The sequence below is a fragment of the Stylophora pistillata genome, chromosome 2 (assembly GCF_964205215.1).
Source record: "Stylophora pistillata chromosome 2, jaStyPist1.2, whole genome shotgun sequence".
In the NCBI taxonomy this organism is placed as follows: Eukaryota; Metazoa; Cnidaria; class Anthozoa; order Scleractinia; family Pocilloporidae; genus Stylophora; species Stylophora pistillata.
The window spans coordinates 3,644,701-3,665,182 of record NC_142520.1 but is presented as its reverse complement, the minus strand read 5'-3'; the positions used below and the strand labels follow the sequence as shown (position 1 = coordinate 3,665,182).

General features: G+C 38.3%; 3 protein-coding genes across 6 annotated transcripts in view; 1 reads left to right on the top strand and 2 right to left on the bottom strand.

Moving 5' to 3' along the window:
- Positions 1-428: 428 nt before the first annotated feature.
- On the bottom strand, positions 429-2,970 carry LOC111345069 (uncharacterized). The gene has a single exon (XM_022952325.2). It carries the CDS (start codon positions 2,236-2,238, stop codon positions 1,084-1,086), a length of 1,155 nt encoding a protein of 384 aa, XP_022808060.2. The 5' UTR covers positions 2,239-2,970; the 3' UTR covers positions 429-1,083.
- Positions 2,971-3,115: 145 nt separating this feature from the next.
- Positions 3,116-17,487, bottom strand: LOC111345071 (androgen-induced gene 1 protein). 4 transcript variants are annotated; one of them, XM_088750007.1, is made up of 7 exons: positions 17,358-17,487; positions 16,939-17,140; positions 14,245-14,376; positions 13,907-14,008; positions 10,586-10,701; positions 5,016-5,170; positions 3,116-4,498 (listed from the first exon to the last, which is right to left on the bottom strand). In XM_088750007.1, exons 2-7 carry the CDS (start codon positions 17,074-17,076, stop codon positions 4,425-4,427), a joined length of 717 nt encoding a protein of 238 aa, XP_088606133.1. In that variant the 5' UTR covers positions 17,077-17,140; positions 17,358-17,487; the 3' UTR covers positions 3,116-4,424. The 4 variants fall into 4 exon arrangements, with proteins under 4 accessions (XP_088606133.1, XP_088606135.1, XP_088606134.1 ...); XM_088750009.1 differs by lacking the exon at positions 17,358-17,487 and having other exon boundaries at positions 3,116-3,478; positions 4,443-4,498; positions 16,939-17,278; XM_088750008.1 differs by lacking the exon at positions 17,358-17,487 and having other exon boundaries at positions 3,116-3,962; positions 4,389-4,498; positions 16,939-17,275.
- Positions 17,488-17,573: 86 nt separating this feature from the next.
- The window catches only part of LOC111345064 (trafficking protein particle complex subunit 9), a 20,087-nt gene continuing 17,178 nt past the window's right edge, over positions 17,574-20,482 (top strand). Inside the window, exon 1 of the mRNA XM_022952319.2 lies at positions 17,574-18,237. Within this exon, the coding sequence (XP_022808054.2) occupies positions 17,660-18,237 (578 nt within the window). The 5' untranslated portion in view covers positions 17,574-17,659. The remainder of the gene's footprint in view (positions 18,238-20,482) is intronic.

Sequence of the window (20,482 nt, the reverse complement as noted above, 5' to 3'; positions counted from 1 at the left end):
TCAAAAATTCTTATATATATCAAAATATTTCTTAGCTTATTTAAGTTCGAATGTAACAAAAAATGGTTTTGGCAAACCCCCTTCTAAAAATTTCCTGGACCCCGCTTAAACCTGTAACCTGTAAGAGTGACCACCATCTAATTTCTCCTTACAATAAAACAGCTGAATCATTCATTGGGATCATAAGAAGAAAGGAAATGATCGTCACCTTGAGCAGCTTTGCTCGCTAAACTAATTCTCGTCCTCAGCAGCGGTGGAAATGAAAAGATAACATTAGAGAGAATATGCATTCTGATGTAAGGGCGTAAAGAGCTACGCGTTCGTAAACTTGTATGTCGTCTTTAACATAGGAGTTCCAAAATCAGCTGAAGGATCATTTGCTAGATTTTCGATAAGCGGTTGCTTGATTATTTGAAAATTTTCAACGATTTTTCCTTTTTTTTTTTCCCATTTATTTATCCAGTCATTCACTCAATTTTTTTAATTTTATTACTCTATTATTTTCTATTTTATTATTTATTATTATTTATTATTTTATTATTTATTTATTATTTTCATTTTATTAATTTCTATGTGGCTGATCCTTAGTAGTTATCTTATTGTTATCATTTCACTTTATTTATTTTTTTTCTGAGATCATCAGGTAAATCAAAGAAACAATATGGACACCAGGTTTGATCCTTTAGCCAAGTTGCCATTTGAAGATTCGATAGCCTGCGAGCAAATTCTTATTTACGCTGCGGCGAGAGCAGCGGAGCTCGCGAGAGCGAGGTGAGCATGCGTGAGGTCTGGGACGGGTCCTGCAAGAACCCTGGCAGACCTCTCGCAAGGTCAAATCACTTTCTGCCTCCAAATCGACAGGCTTCATAGCGCAAAAGAAAGTCTACTCGCATTATTTCGTGTCGATGCAAAGGGAATCAGGCTCTAACAGGAAAGGAACTGAATGACTGCTTCAAAGTCAGGTTTCCGAGTAAGGAATGGAACCTATTATTATTTCTCATATCCTTAATTTACCGAAAAATAGTAATAGGTTCCAGTCCTTACTCGAAAACCTGATCTAAGTCACGACCGTAAACATAGCTATCACAGTTTAGTATCCCATACATCAGAGTCACAATCATCCGTGATGTCCTGCGGATTAACAATTCCCATGTCAAAACTGTCAGCTATGTGTTTATCTCTGAACGTTTCAACAACTCTACCAGTTTTCGGACAGACCTGTGACATTTTTCGCAGAGCGATTGGACTCCTTGTGGAGTCTGGTGTCACTGCGGCTCTCGGAGAAACCTCAATTGTTTCTTGCCATTTAAAAAAGAGGAGTTTTAGAGATCGACGGCATTCGCGAATGCGAAATGTGTAGGTAAATGGATTACAAGCGGCGTTGATGAAGAGAAATGGTAGCGAGATTCGCCGACACGAAACCAGCCACATCCCAGCACAATAAGAACAATGTACCTCAAGAAGAGTAATAGCATAAAATGGCAAATGCGAAATAAAGAGGAACAGAACTATAAGAATGGCTGTAAATGCGAACTGTTTATCGATATCGAATCTTTTCTCGTTTGCCGAGACGGTGTTGTCGCTAGCGTCAGAGTTCATGCAGCAAGCGCGCCGTCTGGACCGTCTGTACCCGCGTAAAACTTTTAGCAATATGAAATTAAAAATAAGTACAGCGACGAGTGGAAAAGTCAAATTCAAATGAACTTGCAACATGTCGTAAATTCCCTGCGGAATTCCAGTGAATTGTAGCAAACAAAAACCCACGGAATACGCCACAACGCAAACTGCACATGCCAGCGTTTTTCTACCGCTCGCCGTCGCACGGTAGTAAAACGGTAAGGCCACGGCGATCAAACGTTCCACGGACAAGCTCATGATAAGAAACGTGCCGTTGTTTATGGTAAAGAGACTGATGATACTTTCAAAACTCGTGCCAATCGTCGCTTCATCCTCACGAATTTTGCACGATATTTCGTTGCGTATATGAAGACCGCTTATAACAGATCCTGTCAACAAATCGTTTGCGGCCAGTGCAGCGATAAGAACTGAAATGGGTTTGCGAAAGCAACGCAATGGATCCTTGTACATGACATAAAGTAGCACACCATTGGCGACCATGGCCAGTAAAGACAATATCCCAGCCATTATGGCCGAACACACGCAGATCGCATGCATAAAGTTCGTCGCTTCCACTTTGTAAGCTGTGACCTTTCGTTCCTTGACTCGATTCGTGGTCATTCAGCATCGAGACCCGCCAAATATTTCGTCGATACGGCGAACATTTCGATTCCTGCCAAGCTCGCGTTGGAGCGACTGGCAACAATGCATTTCAATTTCCAGAATTTTAAATTTCAATTACAAATAATTGGTCAATATTCCTGGTAGCCACGCTTCGTTGCCTGCTGTTTTGTTATTTTCCTATAGATCGTTAAGAGAGTGGTATGAAAAGCTTCTGAACAATGCCTCAACTGCTAATATCTCCAATCCGTTCATTACGGGGATTAATTTGGCCACAGTGCGAAATACAACAATAATAACAGTTGCTTAGAAAACCAGACAAAAAATAACAATAACTGACGTGTCACTACATGGAGGTCCAGAATTAATGTCATTTTGCAAAAGTGAATACATTTGCATTCGAAGTTTCAACATTCATCCCGAGCATTTTAACCTTTAAAAATTCGCGCCTTAAGAAAACGTTGCGTTTAAATGCCCTACTCGAGCACTTTTTTGTATTTCACGATTCTTTGTGGAATCAACGAATGTTGTAGAAGTGGGGTCTTTAAACAAAGTCACGTAATATCTTTGGTACCGCTGTTGGGTTATTCACTTGTAAACATCATTCTAAGATGCGAAAATTTTCTTGTAACCCATGCGATCACAGCGCACGTGACAATACCGACGGTAAAACACACATATGTCACATCAAAGAAATACTGAAAATTTTCTGTCCATTCGTTACCGTAGAGGTTTTTTGTATGACTTATTTACATTTGAGTCGACAATTCACATTAAAGAAGTACAGGTGGGTAAACAAACAAAAATTATTCCGATCAAAATGATCTTACTGGCTCTGAATGCAACTTCTTACTAGATTTAGTTCAGGCAAAAGGTCTTTCGAGAATGATGCTTTATTATCTGGTAAAGATAAATCACAGTCGTTTTACTGCACAATTCACTGAAGATTAGGAAGTACCAAGTCTTTGTTCATCCATGCAACAGCAAGTAAACATATCTAGTTAAAATATCTCGTAAAAGAATCTTTTGGCAAACAATCCATGGAGAGGATAAATGATTATTACTACAGATGACGTATTTCTGTCGTTGACGAGTTTGTAACGCTGATGTCACAGTTCGGACCCAGTCCTTAGAGACGCTAATTTGGTTTAATAACTGAGTTGATGCGACCTGGCCACCGTAAAGAGTTTCTAAGTCTAACGTGTCGAGCGTCAGCCCTTCTTCAGGGCAAGGCAGATGGCTGAAAAGGCGAAAAGAACGATTTCCAAGTTTTCTTTATAATAACGAGTTTAGATGAACTTTGAAGAGTGCTCCGCGATCAAACACTCGCCACGTTCTTCATTTTACTTAAGCAAATAAAATTACACCGGTGCAACAAGTTTTGGTCGACTAAATACTCAATGGAACAGATTAGCCTGTAAGCAGACCTCATCTAGGACCCAGTTCCTCCAACCTTGTAATTGTAACTAAAATGAAGGAATGGCAGTGATGGGTCTGGGTACAAGACTAAACCAAACCCTCATTATCTGCGCTTCAGGACGCACGTTTCTCCGCCGGCGGGAAGGTTTAAGACGAGTCGGAGAGAGGTTCGCCAGGGGCCTGGCACTACTCAGTCCTGGCACTACTCAGTGCTAGTCCCCTTTCAGACCCTGTCGCCGGCCCACGTTGCTCAAGGTCTGGCACTTTCCCGCTGGCTAAGAAAAGCACGTGCTGAAGTACTTAAACACGAAGGCGCGCTATATAGGAAGTCTTCCCTGGGAAGACCTAGGCTCATTTGTCACTCACCGTTGACGTGTGCGGGTCAAATTTAAATGCTGGTAGACGAACAAAAGGAGCTAATGAGATATCTATCGTTTACTTCCACCAGCATGGTGGCATGAGGTAACGTGCGAACCACCTACTTCGATCTCAAATTTACCACCACAAATAAAGACAGTTTCCATTGGAGAAAGGAAATACAAATCTTAAATATTCTTGTATTGTGATGAAGACATAAAACAATTTTGAGGAATGCGCCCGCTTTTCACTGCTTTGGAGTAGCTTTAGCTCAAGCTGACTTGACTCTAAGAGTTCTACATCACACGACGGTTGATCGACAAATGGTCCAGTGGGACCTAAGGCTCCTTTTATAGCGCGCCTTCGTGTTTAAAACGAAGGTCTAGTCGCACGCTAATAAGCAATGGATTCTAATCTGCTTTCTTTACTTTCTTTTTCGTTCCTTCCTTTGACGTCGAATTTGTAGACTTCTTCTCTCCGTTGCCTAGAACAACAAAAACACAGTTAAAAACAATGGAACAAGCTTGGAAGCTTGGAGGACTACGCCAGCAGAATTTTAAAATGTTACTTAATTTCTACAGCAAGCTCTAGATTCAGACATTTTTTACTCAAGCACTGAATTACGATGGAAGCTTGTCACATTTCAACCTACATGTATTAATGGTGAAACACACCTGACAGCTCTCAGCAACTCACTTTACAAGACATAATACGAAATGCGAAGATATTGAGTGATAACGAACACAACAGCTTTTAATCGGCTCGAGCGCCGAGACTTCTGAAGTTCTATCATTCGACAAAAGTATACAACCTCGATTGCAAGCAAGCGGTCATTATTATCAGCGCTGCGGCACAAGCGTCTCTTGGCCTACAAGAAAAAGTCTGAGGCGAGCCGGCACGTACTCTGCGGGTCTAGCAATTAGTGCCAGTCCTCCTCACAGACCTCCGCCGACTTGCTTTACTCAAAACCTCCAGCTTTTCACATTTGCAAGCTAACTTACCTCCCCATATGAAAAGAGTCATCCATTTTCCCAAGAAATAGAGGAAGGCGCTTATACAAGCAGCTACTGTAAAGAATGCTGCTTTGCCGGAATTAGGCATTATACGAAGGAATGGATAAACCCAAAAATCTGCTGCATAGGCAATCCATAATATCCTATCAAAATAGATATATTAATTCATTATTAATTTATAATGATGACAAATAAATATTAATAATAATGAATGATGATAAATGCTAGACAAAAATGATTACGAATGAGTAATAATCAATGATAATTAAAAATAATGGATCGTTTCGAAGTTTTTTACTTCAAAACGATCCAGAGACAAGCACTATCTTTTCGCAGCCTCCGCTGATTTCATTCAAACGCGACAAAAACAGGCAATTTTTTGGTCACAAGTTCTTTTCAGACTAATGACCAACCAGACACTTTTAAATGCGCTCGTGCACGATGCAAAACGTGTCCTTTCATTCACAACTCTGAGAAAATATCGGGACCCAAAGGATCCATTAAGATCACCGATCACTTCACGTGCACCTCCGCCAATGTAATCTATTGCATAACTTACACTTATTGCAAAAAGATATACATCGGCGAAACAGGCAGAAGACTAGGTGACCGATTCCGAGAACACCTTCGCGACGTGGAGAGGAATGACAAGGACACATCGAAACCAGTCGCTAGACATTTTAATTTACCTAACCATTCTAAGCAACACATGGCAATCGGTGGTCTTTCCTTATACTTAGGTAGCACGGAAAGCCGGAAAACTCTTGAACAAAAGCTCATCTTTCAAACCGGCAGTCTAAATCCCACAGGTATCAACGAACGCTTTTCATTCCACTAATTTATTTGTGTTTTTCTCGTTGCCATGTTCCCACCAATCACGTAGCTCCTTTTTCTGCCTTTAAAAGCACACACAACCCACAATTCCCCTATTCGCTCCGACGAAGGGCTAATGCTCGAAATGTCAGCTTTTATAATCGTAACGGTGACCAATTTACAATTTCAACTTTGTTGATATATTCAAATATTTCGTTACCCCCACCGACGCAGCCCCAAACAGTTTCTTTAGAAACTATCAGCCTTTAGACTTAGGCACTTGGCTGGTAAGTTGAAAAGTTAGTGTCGAGCCCTGACATGTGTGACTGGAATGTGTGGTTCCTTTTCTCCAAAAACGTACACCATTGGTTTTCATTCATGAGTATATGTAGACCTTAAGTGACTAGTATTTTGCTTCTCAAATTTTGTTACAGTTTTGACTTAACGGTCCCAGGGTTTGTGTCATCTAATTGTGTCTGAAATCATACTCACGTTATATCATTATAACTAAAAACTTGGACCCAACTTGGTCCTATAACCATTTAAATTTTGCTTTGATCCCACTGTTAACCCTTTACATTCCAACATCAGTATGCATATTCGCCATAGCCCATTTCAGAAACGTGAGAGGACTGGGAAAGAGTGTGGTTGTTTTCCGTTTGTTTGAAAAACTAAGATATTCAAATGAAAGATCAACTAAATTTGAGAATCTTAAGCAAGAAAAGAAGTATTTAGAGGAGGGACATGGCAAAATGACAGCTCTTCAAATATCACCTAAAAAATTAGAGAGTTTGTATGGATTGGGTAGATAGGCCAAAAAATTTTAAGGCTTTGTATGGAATTCTTGCAACTTTTGCAAGGCTCTGATTTGGACACTTTTCCGCTGAAAACTCTCAAACTTGACTGGGTAGCTTTTCATTCAGTAACATTTCAGTTGAAATGTTTAGTCTTTCAATGTAATCAATATAAGAAACTCGTCCCAGTCCTCTCACATTTCTGCAATGGGCTATTCTCTAATACATTTCCTATGATGCTGGCAGGGAGAATTTGTCTACCAATCAAGAGCTTCTTAATTGGTGATCATTTCATTTATTCTTGTGACCTTTATGTTTGATTCAGGAGTGATATTGTTTAAGTGACCAAGACAGAACTTCTTCTTACAATATCAATACAATATCAAGCAGACAAGTGATGAGAATAAAGAAAAATATCAATGTGGGGATAATTAGTTGATCCAATACCAAATTCTCCAAACTCAAATCATAAGAATCTTTTCCCTGCTCATTTAACTTGAAAAAGTTGCAAACCGCTACATTTCTGGGACCCTAAGTGATCATTGTCCCCGCGGTTCCCTCCCCACTTCACCCACATTTTACTTTAAACTACCCTACATTGGCCGTTTTTCAGTCGTCACTCAGAAAAAGATTCGTCACCTTATCAAGCGCTATTGCAATGATTTGGATAACAAACTAGTTTTTTCCTCCTTTAAGATAGGCAACATGTTTGGCGTGAAGGACCCTGGCCCTGGCGGGTTTCGTTCGCGTGTGGTTTACAAGTTTGCATGTGCGGGCTGTAATGCCTGTTATGTCGGCGAAATGGCCCGGCATTTTTCCACACTCGTGCGGTGAGCGCTTAAGGCTGGTTTTCATTAGCGACGGAGTCGGAGTCGGAGTCGGAGTCGGAGTCGGAGTCGGAGTCGGAGTCGGAGTCGGAGTCACAATGCTTTATTCCAGGCCCGCAAAAGTACAAATTTTTGGCGCCAAAGACAACATGGCGGACGAAGAGCAAGTTTGGCTCCTATTAATCATTATTTTGCGCAGGCAGAGACAATACAGGAATAATATCGTTCGAAAAAGAAAGAAATTTTGGGTTCGTGATATCTATCGACGTCGAGCAGCTTAGGAAGAGTGTGCTAACTTCGTCAGCGAACTACGACTTGGTGATCGTGAATTGTACTTTCGGTAGGTTTCGAGTATTTTAAATTTTAATTTCGTAATTTTACAGTCAAGCTCACACGTTTAAATTTGTTATGGCCATTTGTGCATTTTGGAAAGATGGAATCTAGCATTGTGATTGGTTTATTCTTCCGCTTCTGCTTCCGACTCTGACAATGCAGTTTTCACTAGATCGTAAGCGACGGAGTCATAGGCAGAATCGGTGTTCTGCTTCCGACTCCGTCGGTTTGAATTTTCACTAGATCGTAACGCTCCACGCTTCTGATTACGACTCCGACTACGTCGCAAGTGAAAACCAGCCTTTAGTCAGTGATAGGGCCTCTCACGTTTTCAAACATGTACAGAATTCTGAACATTGTCGCGCCTTGTGTTCAGTAGATTGTTTCCATATCTTAGATCACGCCTCTACGAGTTTCCAACTCAACATAAAAGAAGCTATTCACATTCAAAGAGAACAACCTTCTTTGAATCGACAATTACATCATGTAAATCTAAAGCTATCCTAGCTTACAATTTTCACATTGTCGCGTTTTCTGTTGTTACTAGCTTAATTAGCATGTACTTTTAACTTCAACTTGTAACGCTTTGTTAATCAACTGAAGATGACAGAGGTTTCTGTCGAAACATGTCTTTTAAACTCAAATAGCCTGCATTGCTGGCGTATTTTGGGCGCACGAGTGTACATTTTTGTATTAGGCCGCCATCAATATCAATCAATACTTTAGATTTGGTAATCTTAGATTTGGTAACTGTGGAGGATTGAGGCGAGGAAATATTTGCCGAGGGAGTAGGTGTTAAGTGGAAAAAATGGGCAACGGGGGAGAAGGGAGGGAAGGGAAATTAGTTTTTCACTGTAGGCTAAAACTCAAAAGTTTTGTTGTTTCCTTTAAATTTCTAGAAATCATAAGAATTGTATGGCAGACAGTAAAGAGAGTCACGATTGAGATCTCGGGAGTGAAAGGGCTAAGGAGAAAGTGGATGTTAGTCATGTTTAGGGGTCAAAGCGTATGTTAACAGAAAATTCTTAGAGCAAAAATTATAAGAAATGTATGACAGACCGCGAGGAGAAGTCATGTTTAGATCTTTGAGTAAAATACTTATATGTACCTACTTATGCATACTTTTAGAAATGAATATATGAAGTTCATATGTTTTCATATTTTTTTCAGGTCTAATTTTTGCTATTGCATAAATAGCGCTATCTACTGCGAAGGATCGTGCATCGTACATACTTTTATTTCATAGATACTGACATTTACACACGACAAAAACCTCGTGTAAAACTAGTACGTTAAATCCATTAGCCAATAGGAAACGCGAACGATGAATTTTCACTAGTGAAAAAACTTCATTCGCCCAATCACAAACGCGAACGACGAAAATTTACTACTGCACAATCGTGGCCCGCGAGTTTCACTCCGACTCTTGAATCCAACATGGCTAGTTCAAGGTTTGCTTCTTTGGAAGGTTCCATCGAGACTTTTATTGAAGAACAAGAAAATCAGAATACAGTGAAAAAAAACCAAACGAGACGTTGCTGTGTTTACAGAGTTCCTTCAAACAAAAGGAGAAGCAGAAGTGAAATAGCTGAAATTCCTCCCGCCGAGCGGAATGAACTTTTGAGTGAATTCATTTTTAAGCGTTCGCACAAAAGAAGGAGAAGATTACGAAAAAGCATCACTGGAAGAGAATAAGAGTATCCAGCAACTCCGATGATGACTAAGTTATGTACACTGTAAGTTTGCCTTGAATTTTCATGAAAGTTGCAGACTGATATCGGAAGGTTTGCATTGTGTTATTCAGCGTAAAAGCGTATGACGCTGCGTGTTTTCATGATTTAGTGACATTCTGATTTACGACATTTATGACTTGTACATCTAAGTCAAGTTTTTTTCTCTAAAAGTTGTCATTTACGTCTACATATTTGGATTTGTTATCTTCATTAAACATCTCAAAAGACAAAGAGAACTTTATATTTTAGTTTATAATAGCAATTGAAAGGGGTTTTCTAAACATGCGCGCCCAAACTGATAAATTTGACCAGCAATTTTTCTTTTAAAAAATCTCAATATCTATAAAATAAACAAATTACACCATGGAAAATGCTTTGTACGATTTTATTCACTCGTTGAGAAGTATCAGAAAACTCACTGGTTCATTTTCTGATACCCCTCAACTCTTGAATACAAATCGTACGCGTGCATTTTCCATGGAGTAATCTCTATCTATCTGGAGCCGCTGTAATTGGTTATGCTATTGCGGTGTCCCTGCCATTTTTTTTTTTTTTTTTTTTTTTATCTATTAATTTTGATTGTTGTTGCTTGGTGAAGTTAATAAATAAATACAGTCGAACCTCGATTATCCGGACCACTAGGGACTGGCCCGAATAGTTCGGTTAATCGAGAGTCCGGATAATCGAAAATATGAATTTTAATGAGTCAACACTGAATAGATTTTTTTAAACCGTAACATTTAATCAAGAATCACGCAAGAGTGAACCACAATCACAAGCCATTTCTGACTACGATTTACTTCTGTGCGTTTTAGACGCGTTTAAGATCACTTGGGCAATAACCTTGCCCAAAATTGTCTTTTGATGCAAAACAAATTCAGTTCTGACTAGAATTTTACAACTCAGTTCGGCGTATGATAGCTTTCCTATCGGATAATAAATGTGACTAATTAATATTTATGAAAAAAGGGGACCAGAAAAGCTAGTCCGGATAATCAAGGTCCAGATAATCGAGGTTTGACTGTATAACAAAATTAAAATGAATAAATCTAACCTACCAAGACAGATAGACCACTGTAAATGCTGCTAACACACCCAAGCCTACATGATTCTTTGGATACTTGTGTTTGATGAGCGCAGCTTCCAATATGATAAGGACTGCACACCAGGTATGCTTAAAAAGAAAAAAGTAAAAACAAAGGATTCATTAGAAACGTAATGCACTCTTTTGAAGAAAAAGTATGCTACTGAAAGCAAGTGGTTTTTATTCTTTACTGATAAAAAGCATTATAGAAAATTTTGATGATCACACTTTAAGATTCCAAAGATTCACCTCAGTCTGCTTTTGAACATAAAACAATTGTTAGTGGTATATATGTTTAAAATTTGGGTGTCGCAGATCAGAGAGATCTCATCATTTATTATGTTTGATAAAATTTGTACCTTATATATACTTTCAATACATTTCAGATACTGTAACTTTCTGTGTCCTTGAACTTTTTGCACAGTTTTACTTTGCATTTATTTGAATATAACTCTACACAGAATATTTTTCATATCCTGACAATGTGTTTGATCTGCAAAAGCTATAACTCTTGGCTTTATATTTGACTCTAATATCACTATTGTATGGAAGCGGAAAAGGAACAATCCAAAAATATTTTTCAAATCCCGAAAAATATTTCAAATCGCAATATTTATTTGAAACTCACTGTCGAAAAGTTTGACAAATCCAAAGATATTTTGCGAATCCAAAAAAATATTTAGAAATCCAAAACAATTTTTTCAAAATCCGAAAATATTTTGCGAATCCAAAAAAATATTTTGAAATCCAAAAAAATTTTTTCAAAATCGGAAACATTTTGCGAATCCAAAAAAATTTTTTCAAAATCCTAAAGTATTTTGCAAATCCAAAAAAATATTTTGAAATCCAAAAATATTTTGTGTTAAATGGGAACACTAAGAACTGTAGTACCATCGAATCAGCACGCGTGGAGCAAGCCGAAAGCAATCAAGACAACTTAACGATCGAGACAGTGAAAAAAATAGCTGTACATCTACAAAGGCGAACGATTCAAAACAGACGCAATCCCTGATGTGTGTACTCATTTTAAACAGACTGAGACATTTCTGATGCAATGTATATATGAAGTTCATATATTTGAACTACAGTATTAGATACGTGTGATGCATGATCCTCGCAGTAGAGAGCGCTATTTATGTAATAGCGAAAATCAGACCTGAAAAAAATCAGGCCTGTACAGGATTGGAACCACTGACCTCTGCAATACTAGTGCAGCGCTCTACCAATTGAGCTAACAAGCCAACTGGGAGCAGGCTGTTAAGTTGATTCGTAATAAACCCGTGATGATAAATCAGATACAATGTATATATGAAGTTCATATATTTTGAACTGCAGTATTAGATACGTGTGATGCATGATCCTCGCAGTAGAGAGCGCTATTTATGCAACAGTGAAAATCAGACCTGAAAAAAATCAGGCCTGTACGGGATTCAAACCACTAACCTCTGCGATACTAGTGCAGCGCTCTACCAATTGAGCTAACAAGCCAACTGGGAGCAGGCCGTTAAGTTGATTCGTAATAAACCCGTAATGATAAATCAGATACAATGTATATAAAAATTATGAGACATTTCTGTATACACACTATAGTTCCTGTCACCCACAAGGAATTAAAAGAGACTTCATAAAAGGGGAGACCCTTAGACTTCTAAGAACAAACTCCTCTCAAACAATATTTGAGGAGAAAATTACAAATGAAGCGCATTTGCTTAAGAGAGGCTACCGAGAGGACCTCATTAGCACAACCCTCTCAGAAGTGAATTAAAAAACAGGAAATTAGCTCTTCAACAGAAACAAAAGACGAACCAACGAATCTTGCCTTTTGCGTTACACAATGCCAACCATCAGTACCAAACCTAAAGCAAATTCTCATGAGACACTGGTATTTAATAGAGACGCAACCACTACTCAACGAAATATACAAAAATCCGTTTCTCGTATCTTACAAAAGAGAATGGTCACCCAAAGACATACTCAATGGGGCCAAACTTTGAATAGGCTACTCTAAACACGCGCTGGGGAGTCGTGTAGGCCTGTCAACCCCATTTTACAACAATTTCTCAATCTAACTATTTCCCAAACAGTGTGTTCTGAATGAAGGTGGTTTCTTTGTAGCCCATAGTGACGTAGCCTTCTCTTCAAAGTCCTCACGTTCATTGAAATCCCATGGTATTCTGCCAGAAAGTGAACAATGGTCTCGTAACGAAATCCTTATTAAAGTAATGTTCTATAGCCAATCCTTCGTCTCCCGAGCTGGACAACATACTTTCCTCTTCACGCCATTTTAGTGTTCCACAACAACGGCAGAATGTTTCATTGTTCCCACATTCTCTTCCACATTTATGACAACATGTTCTATCCTCGTTCCTTCGCCATTTTGTATGCGGGATGATGCGGGATATGGCAAGAAAACGCTGGGTGACCGCTGGTGCAAATAGCACATCACAGAATATTTTTTGGATTTGCAAAACATTTTCGGATTTTGAAAAAATATTTTTGGATTTCAAAATATTTTTTTGGATTCGCAAAATATTTTCGGATTTTGAAAAAATTTTTTTGGATTTCTAAATATTTTTTTAGATTTGCAAAATATCTTTGGATTTGTCAAACTTTTCGACAGTGATTTTAAAATAAATATTGCGATTTGAAATATTTTTCGGGATTTGAAAAATATTTTGGATTGTCCCTTTTCGGCTTCCGTACTATTGGCCTGCATGCAGATGGTAGTTTGCATTTTTTAACAAAAGATTCAGCATGCCAAATTTTGGTCACTATATTGGGTGTGTGGAAGATTTGAGACAAGTGACATTTGAAGCAATGGGGAGGGGGGAGGGGGAGAGGAGAAAAATCCTTCCCCTCCTCTCCATTGCTTTGTCACTTATCCCAAATTTTCCAGCCATCTAATACAGCAACCAAATGTTCACCACACTGAAACACAAATTACCACCTGCAAGTAGGCTATATCGTATCAATACATACATTCTCAATACTGTTTTCTATACAATTTGTATGTTACTAAAAAAGGAGAATTTGTTTCAAAATCAGGGGCTTTATTTGTTGGAGATGATTTCTTACATTCACACCAAGGTTTAGAAATAGTGTTTAATTCAGGAATCAGATCGTGTGAGGAACAATAATCAGGTGCAAGTCTCTCTTAAGATTTTCACTTTACAGGGTTAAAGTTGAGTTCAGAGGTTAGTATAATGTTATGAGTTAGCTCGTACAACCTTCTGTTTATTAGATATACTACACTGAAAGCACTGCAGTCAGTTAAAAAAGAACTTAAAACTCATACCAAAATATGATTGAGCCATCGAGGGAATATCTTATCCAATGCACGAGGAAATATTAGCTCTCTGTCCATCGCATATATACCCCAAAAGGTAGTTGCAACAAACTGGAATGGAAAAACAATTCAACAGACTGAGAAAACTTTTATCATAAAGTTCCCTAAGTGTAAGCATGGGTAATTATGCATTTTATTTCCTTCATTTGGTCTGCTCAAGTTGTAGAGCATTGGATTGTCATGCAGCAGGCCTAGACTGCACAATGCTCAGGATCTTAAAAATATAACCCAGCTTTAGAGCTGAACTGAGCAAGCCTATTTAAATGTTGCAAAAACAAAAGACTTACCAAACCTAGAGGAAATGCTAAAGATGAAAAAAGTAAATCACGCAGTTTAACAAGCCAGTTATCCCTCCGTCCACTCAGAAGAGTTAGTAAGTCACCCAGTGGAGCTACGACGAAGTACAACAATTGAATAATCTGAAAGAAAGTAACAGTTTTCTGAATCAACACTCAAATAAGATTCTTGGATTTTTTTAATTATCAGCAGCCCAATTTGAGCACTTAAGAAAGTCCGTGCATCAAGCTTGTAACTGGACATTTTTCTAGGACAGTCTACTAGTTATGCCTGTGCAGTATGACAGAACATATCATTTGGGCCCCCTGTTGCATAGACTTCTGGTTCACTTGCCAGGGTTTCACCTCACAGCCGGCCTTGTAAGGACACAGCCGGCTATGAAATCAGAGGCAACCCCTTATGGTAAAAGTTAATGAATAACCACAAAGAAAGAGTCTGTTATGTCCTTCATTTGTGACTACAAATCACCAAAGCTTTGTCACCGTTTTGATTGATTGGTAAATTAATCATAGTTGACAGATCACATTTGGGCAAAAAAAAAAAAACAAACTGCCATTGACAATAGGCCATTTTGAAGTTGTGTATTTAGTTTTCAAGCCTTTGATTTGGTTTCGTGATGCTGAAGGTGACTTTGTTGTGATAGAGACCAGTATCTACTTTTATTTCATCACTCGCAGCGCTTATGGGCAAGATGAAGCAAATCCTGTGCTCTGATAGGCTACCTGAGCGGGCAAGATGGGCGCCCAGGATCGGCCACACTGATCCCGCGCATGAAAAAAATAGAATTAAAACTACATTTGTAATTCGTGGACGATTTCATCGATGGAAATGCAAAAAGTAGCAGAAGATACTCAAAACAAAGATAACAGAAATGGCTCTCGTGAGTTTGTTGTGGTACATGTACTAACACAGTTGGCTTTCTTTCCTGGCTCTCAAAGTGAACAAGTCATTTCTTAATTCTTAAAAAAGCCAAATATTTTTGCAAAGTAAAAAATCCTATATTAACCAAGCTTGTTTCGTCAAGATGGCAGATATTAACCTCATTCTTTATTCACTTTTTTACGGCCTCAACTTCATCTTGGTCCATAAAAATGTAAAAAAAACACTCAGCCAATATCCAGCCATCTTAACCTCATGCTTGGTTAATAACACATATAGCACAACAAAAAAGTAATTTACATTTGAAAAGCAGCAATCCTTGTATCACAACAGCATTACCCTTTAAGCCTCACTCCTGTTCAAAGGCTTGGCAACCAAGCACGCAATTGTAAAATTAGACCATTATCTAATTAAACATTATTCCATAAGCGCGTTGGATATGAGATGATAGATAGCCAACAAGGCACATAGCGCAGAGTTGGCTATAATCATCTCATATCCAACAAGCACAAGTTGAATAATTGTTTTATTGAAAACGCCCCCATGATATTAGACAAATCTTTATATCAGACAAATTTTTTAGCTCCCTTGTAATTTTAAGCTGACACGTACGCTAACCATATTGGTAGATTATGGTATATTGGCTTATATACCATAATGGCTAAGCCAATAAAAAGTCTTGAATTGCATTATCCAATGATCCAGTTTTTAATAATTGACAATTATTCTACAATCGCGCATTGGATATGATATGATAGATAGCCAACAAGGCACGTAGTGCCGAGTTGGCTATAATCATCTCATATCCAACAAGCACAAGTTGAATAATTGTTTTATTAACAACATTAAATTAAATTATTAAATTTTTTTAAATTTTTTAGCTCCCTTTTAATTTTAAGCTGACACGTATGCTTACCATATTTGTAGATTATGGTAGATTGGCTGATAGACCATAATGGCTAAGCCATTAAAAAGTCTTGAATTGCATTATCCAATGATCTAGTTTATAATAATTTTGCTTATCTCTCCTCTGGTTGGTGAAAGAACATAATTGGTCTCCACTCAGTCCTATTCAACTCTTTAATTGAAACATTCAAAAGTATAATTTAAAGATGAAAGAATGGGCTAAGCCATATGTCAAAAGTATATTCAAATGTTCAGTTTCAGCTCCGAAAAAATTATATCAAAAGGGGATTCTTAATACCCAATATCAGCACGAGTAATCTTAACTTCAATGACACAATATGGTAAAATGACCCACAATTACGTAATCAGTTCACATGCATGTGTACCCAAGATCATTTTAACAGAAAATTTTAACAGAAAGACTGCAGCAAGTGTAATCTTACTACTTATGAGTTTTAAGGAATTATTTTGCCACGGTTTTAGCATCCCTTCAGCGTTCATTTTCCTAAATCTGTGTTCTTAAAATCGCTCAAACTTCAAAGATCTTGTGTACCAGGCTTTTTTTTTTTTTTTCTTTGAGTAACAAAATTCATGGATACGAATGATGCACAGAACATTTTTAATAACTTCACATATTCATCGTATATACCCAAAATTCATGGAGACGGCTGTAAACGGATACATTACAGGCACCACAGCAAGTTAATTTTCACTGGGATAAGAGTTGACAATGGCTTTAAAGGAGGAATCCAATATTTTATATCGGTATATCTATGATCGAAAGACAATTTTTCTTACATATAAGATCGTGCATACTTCGGAATCTGCCGGTATTGCTTACATGATTCGAAGGTCAGCGCAGTTATTAGAACTATGCTAAAATATAAAAACTTTCTCACCAAATTCAAGAACGTTAGAAATTTCCATCTTCCTCCATAGGTGCTTACAGGAGGTGTTACAATTTGAAAGTCCCAGTAAGTGCCGTAAATATAAAATAATCCACATCCTAGATGGAATACTCCTGACAACAACTCCATCTCGGCAGGTTTCGAGACAGCTAAGTAAAGTTCCCAGGCCACAAACGTCCACAGATAAATTTTCCTAAAATAATTTATTTATTGGGATCAAGAACCTCTGTTTTGCAATGGATTTTATCATGTGAGCTGAAACAATATAACGAAATCCCAAGGGTATGGTATGAGGCGTGTTTTAGCTTGTCTAATGGAAGTTTAAAGTCCGAAGTACAAGTAATTTCTCGGAAATGTGGCGAACGAGAAGAACTTTGTAATTACAACACGAGGCTTATTGCGTGACTTACTAAGAATTCCGCATGGAATAAGAATATTATGAAAGGCAATGTCCAGTGATGAAGAAGTTATTCATAAGAGTAAATCTTTTAGAGTTGTGGGGTAAAAAGTCGAATTAATTAGATAAAATGAGAAAATCTTATCAGATTTTTTGCGAGCCTCCTATAAGATCAGAGGTCAAACAGCGGGACACGTTCCCAAGTTATGCGCACTATTATCCAGTGATGGACACCAATTGCGCATTTGCAAGATGGCGGACAGAAACTGAATTCACTCTTCTCGGAATCAAATATGCAGTGCATTTTCCTGTAGTATGCTGAGAATAGACTTCGGCCAAAGCCTATTGGACCATAGTGGGGTCTTAATACTTGTTCAACCTGTGGGTTACATCGGTGATAAACGATTCAAAGCAATTTTCGACGAAATTTCCACCTATCGTACTGCACAGGTACCTAACACAACTAGGACACTAAACCTTCGTTACTCGAAAAGGGTTAGTCCTCAATTTATTGAATGGGGAAATTTTCATTTTCACAAACGAGTCTTGGGGCTTATTTGTGTTGGACGGTGCACCGAGATTTCAGAAGTGGAAAAGTTGGAAAAAGCGATCAATGAAATTAAAAATCCTTTCAGTGCTATACTTCTAAACACGAGATGTTTTGTCTTTGGCTGCAAGTCCAACGACGAATCAAAGATCAGGAAAGATTTTGCTCTTATCAGAGGCGAAGATCATTCCGAAGATCTTCAAAGTAACCTCGCAGAATTTGTAGCCTCGTTGTTTAACGTACTGGAATCGAAGAGGATCAGTAAACTGTCAGAGAAGATTGATAAAATAACCCTGATTCAGGCACCGGTAGAGCATGAAGTTTTCGGAGGAGAGAATGATAGTAGGTAAGGATGAATAGGCACTAGAATTAAGAGGTCAATGCACCATCTTTTTCTTTATTATATCCTCGTTTAGTGCATGTTGTATGATTTGTCAGTTAATTGGGCTGTACTTAAATGTACGGTCTACTAAATTCAAAAGTTTGTTTGAATTAAAATCGTTCCCCTCTGATTGAACCCAGAGATATTATAAAAATCTTATTAATCTCGTTTTCTCTGTCTTTTCTGTATGCCGGGATTAATGAAAGCCCTTGGTCCATAAGTTTGAGCAGAATAAAACTTGGTCTGTAACTCACAGTTTGGCCTAAAATTTGGTTGGTAAGAGATATTTACACCCAATGGCTCTTTCCCTACATGGGTGGCAGTTCTTGCCAATTGGCAGACAGTTCTCAGTTGATTCATGCTGAATGAAAGACGCAGCATGATAAAAACCTGCATATAAACTTACTGACTGTTCATCAAGTATATTTGTGGCAAAAGTGATGAACTCATGAATTGTCTCTTATCAAGTACTCTTCAACTGATCCTCTGTGCATCTTTCTGGCTGTTTGTGTGTCTGCCTGTCTATCAATCTGTCTGTTTATCAATCAGTTCATCCACCCATTTGCTTGACTCTCTGCAGTATATCATCTGATTGTCCTATTGGATGACTTGAATTAAAGCAATTGAAGTAAATATTACTTCATTGAAGTGACTGATCTAAAAGCCAACAGTGTAATTTAGATGTTAACGCACCTTTGTAACTATCATTTGATAAACTCAAACCTATCTTTATTGAATGTTTATGTTACTGACTGACTGACTAAAAAACTGACTGGCTGTGACTTACTGTAAGTCAGACTGACTGACTGATTGGCTATCTGACTAACTGGGTTTGACTTACTGTAAGTCAGACTGACTGACTGATTGGCTATCTGACTGACTGGGTTTGACTTACTGTAAGTCAGACTGACTGACTGATTGGCTCTCTGACTGACTGGGTTTGACTTACTGTAAGTCAGACTGACTGACTGACTGGGTTTGACTTACTGTAAGTCAGACTGACTGACTGATTGGCTATCTGACTGACTGGGTTTGACTTACTGTAAGTCAGACTAACTGACTGATTGGCTATCTGACTGACTGGGTTTGACTTACTGTAAGTCAGACTGACTGACTGATTGGCCATCTGACTGACTGGTTGTGTCTCACTGTAAGTCAGACTAACTGACTGATTGGCTATCTGACTGACTGGGTTTGACTTACTGTAAGTCAGACTGACTGACTGATTGGCCATCTGATGGACTGGTTGTGTCTTACTGTAAGTCAGACTGTCTGACTGATTGACTGACTGACTGGTTGTGTCTTACTGTAAATCAGACTGACTGACTGATTGACTGACTGACTGGTTGTGTCTTACTGTAAATCAGACTGATTGACTGACTGACTGGTTGTGTCTTACTGTAAGTCAGACTGACTGACTGATTGACTGACTGACTGGTTTTGTCTTACTGTAAGTCAGACTGACTGACTGGTTGTGTCTTACTGTAAGTCAGACTGACTGACTGATTGGCTGTCTGACTGACTGGCTGTGGCTTACTGTAAGTCAGACTGACTGACGGACAGACTGAAAAACTGACTATGATGTATAATGCAGTGATTGCTTGATTAATGTTTGATTAATCAATAATCAATTGACTGACTGGCTTATCCAATGACCAATTGATTAGTGTAAAATGATATATGATGTATTTTTTCTATCAAGGCAGTTGCTGTTAATGGGGATTGTGCAATTTCAACTGAAACATTACAAGCCACATCCACATACACACAAATCTCACCTCCTCATAGGCAGTTTTCTTGAGGCTTGACAGACAAAACGTTATACTCCATATTGGCAGTGACTTCATTTCATTTCAAGAGTATTTACAGCATTGACTAACCACAGCCTTTTTTATGATATTGACTGACTAAATTGACAGATTTACTTTAAGCATTTGATTAACCCATTAATAGCCGCAGCTTTAGTGAAAAACTGTGTTTTGTAGCTAGTCGAGCAGATTTCAGGTCACTGTTTTGGTTTTAAAAGCTTAAACTTACCACAAACCCATTGACAGCTTGTACTGTACACTCAACGGCCTTTCAATCCAAATGCAAAATGGCTGCCTGAAAATCTCGGGAACGTGCAGAAAGAAAAATTTCGAGATAGTGTTTGGGTTGAAAAGTAATGCCCCACTTACGACTTTTACTTCTCTCTCTTTCTTTCCCTTTT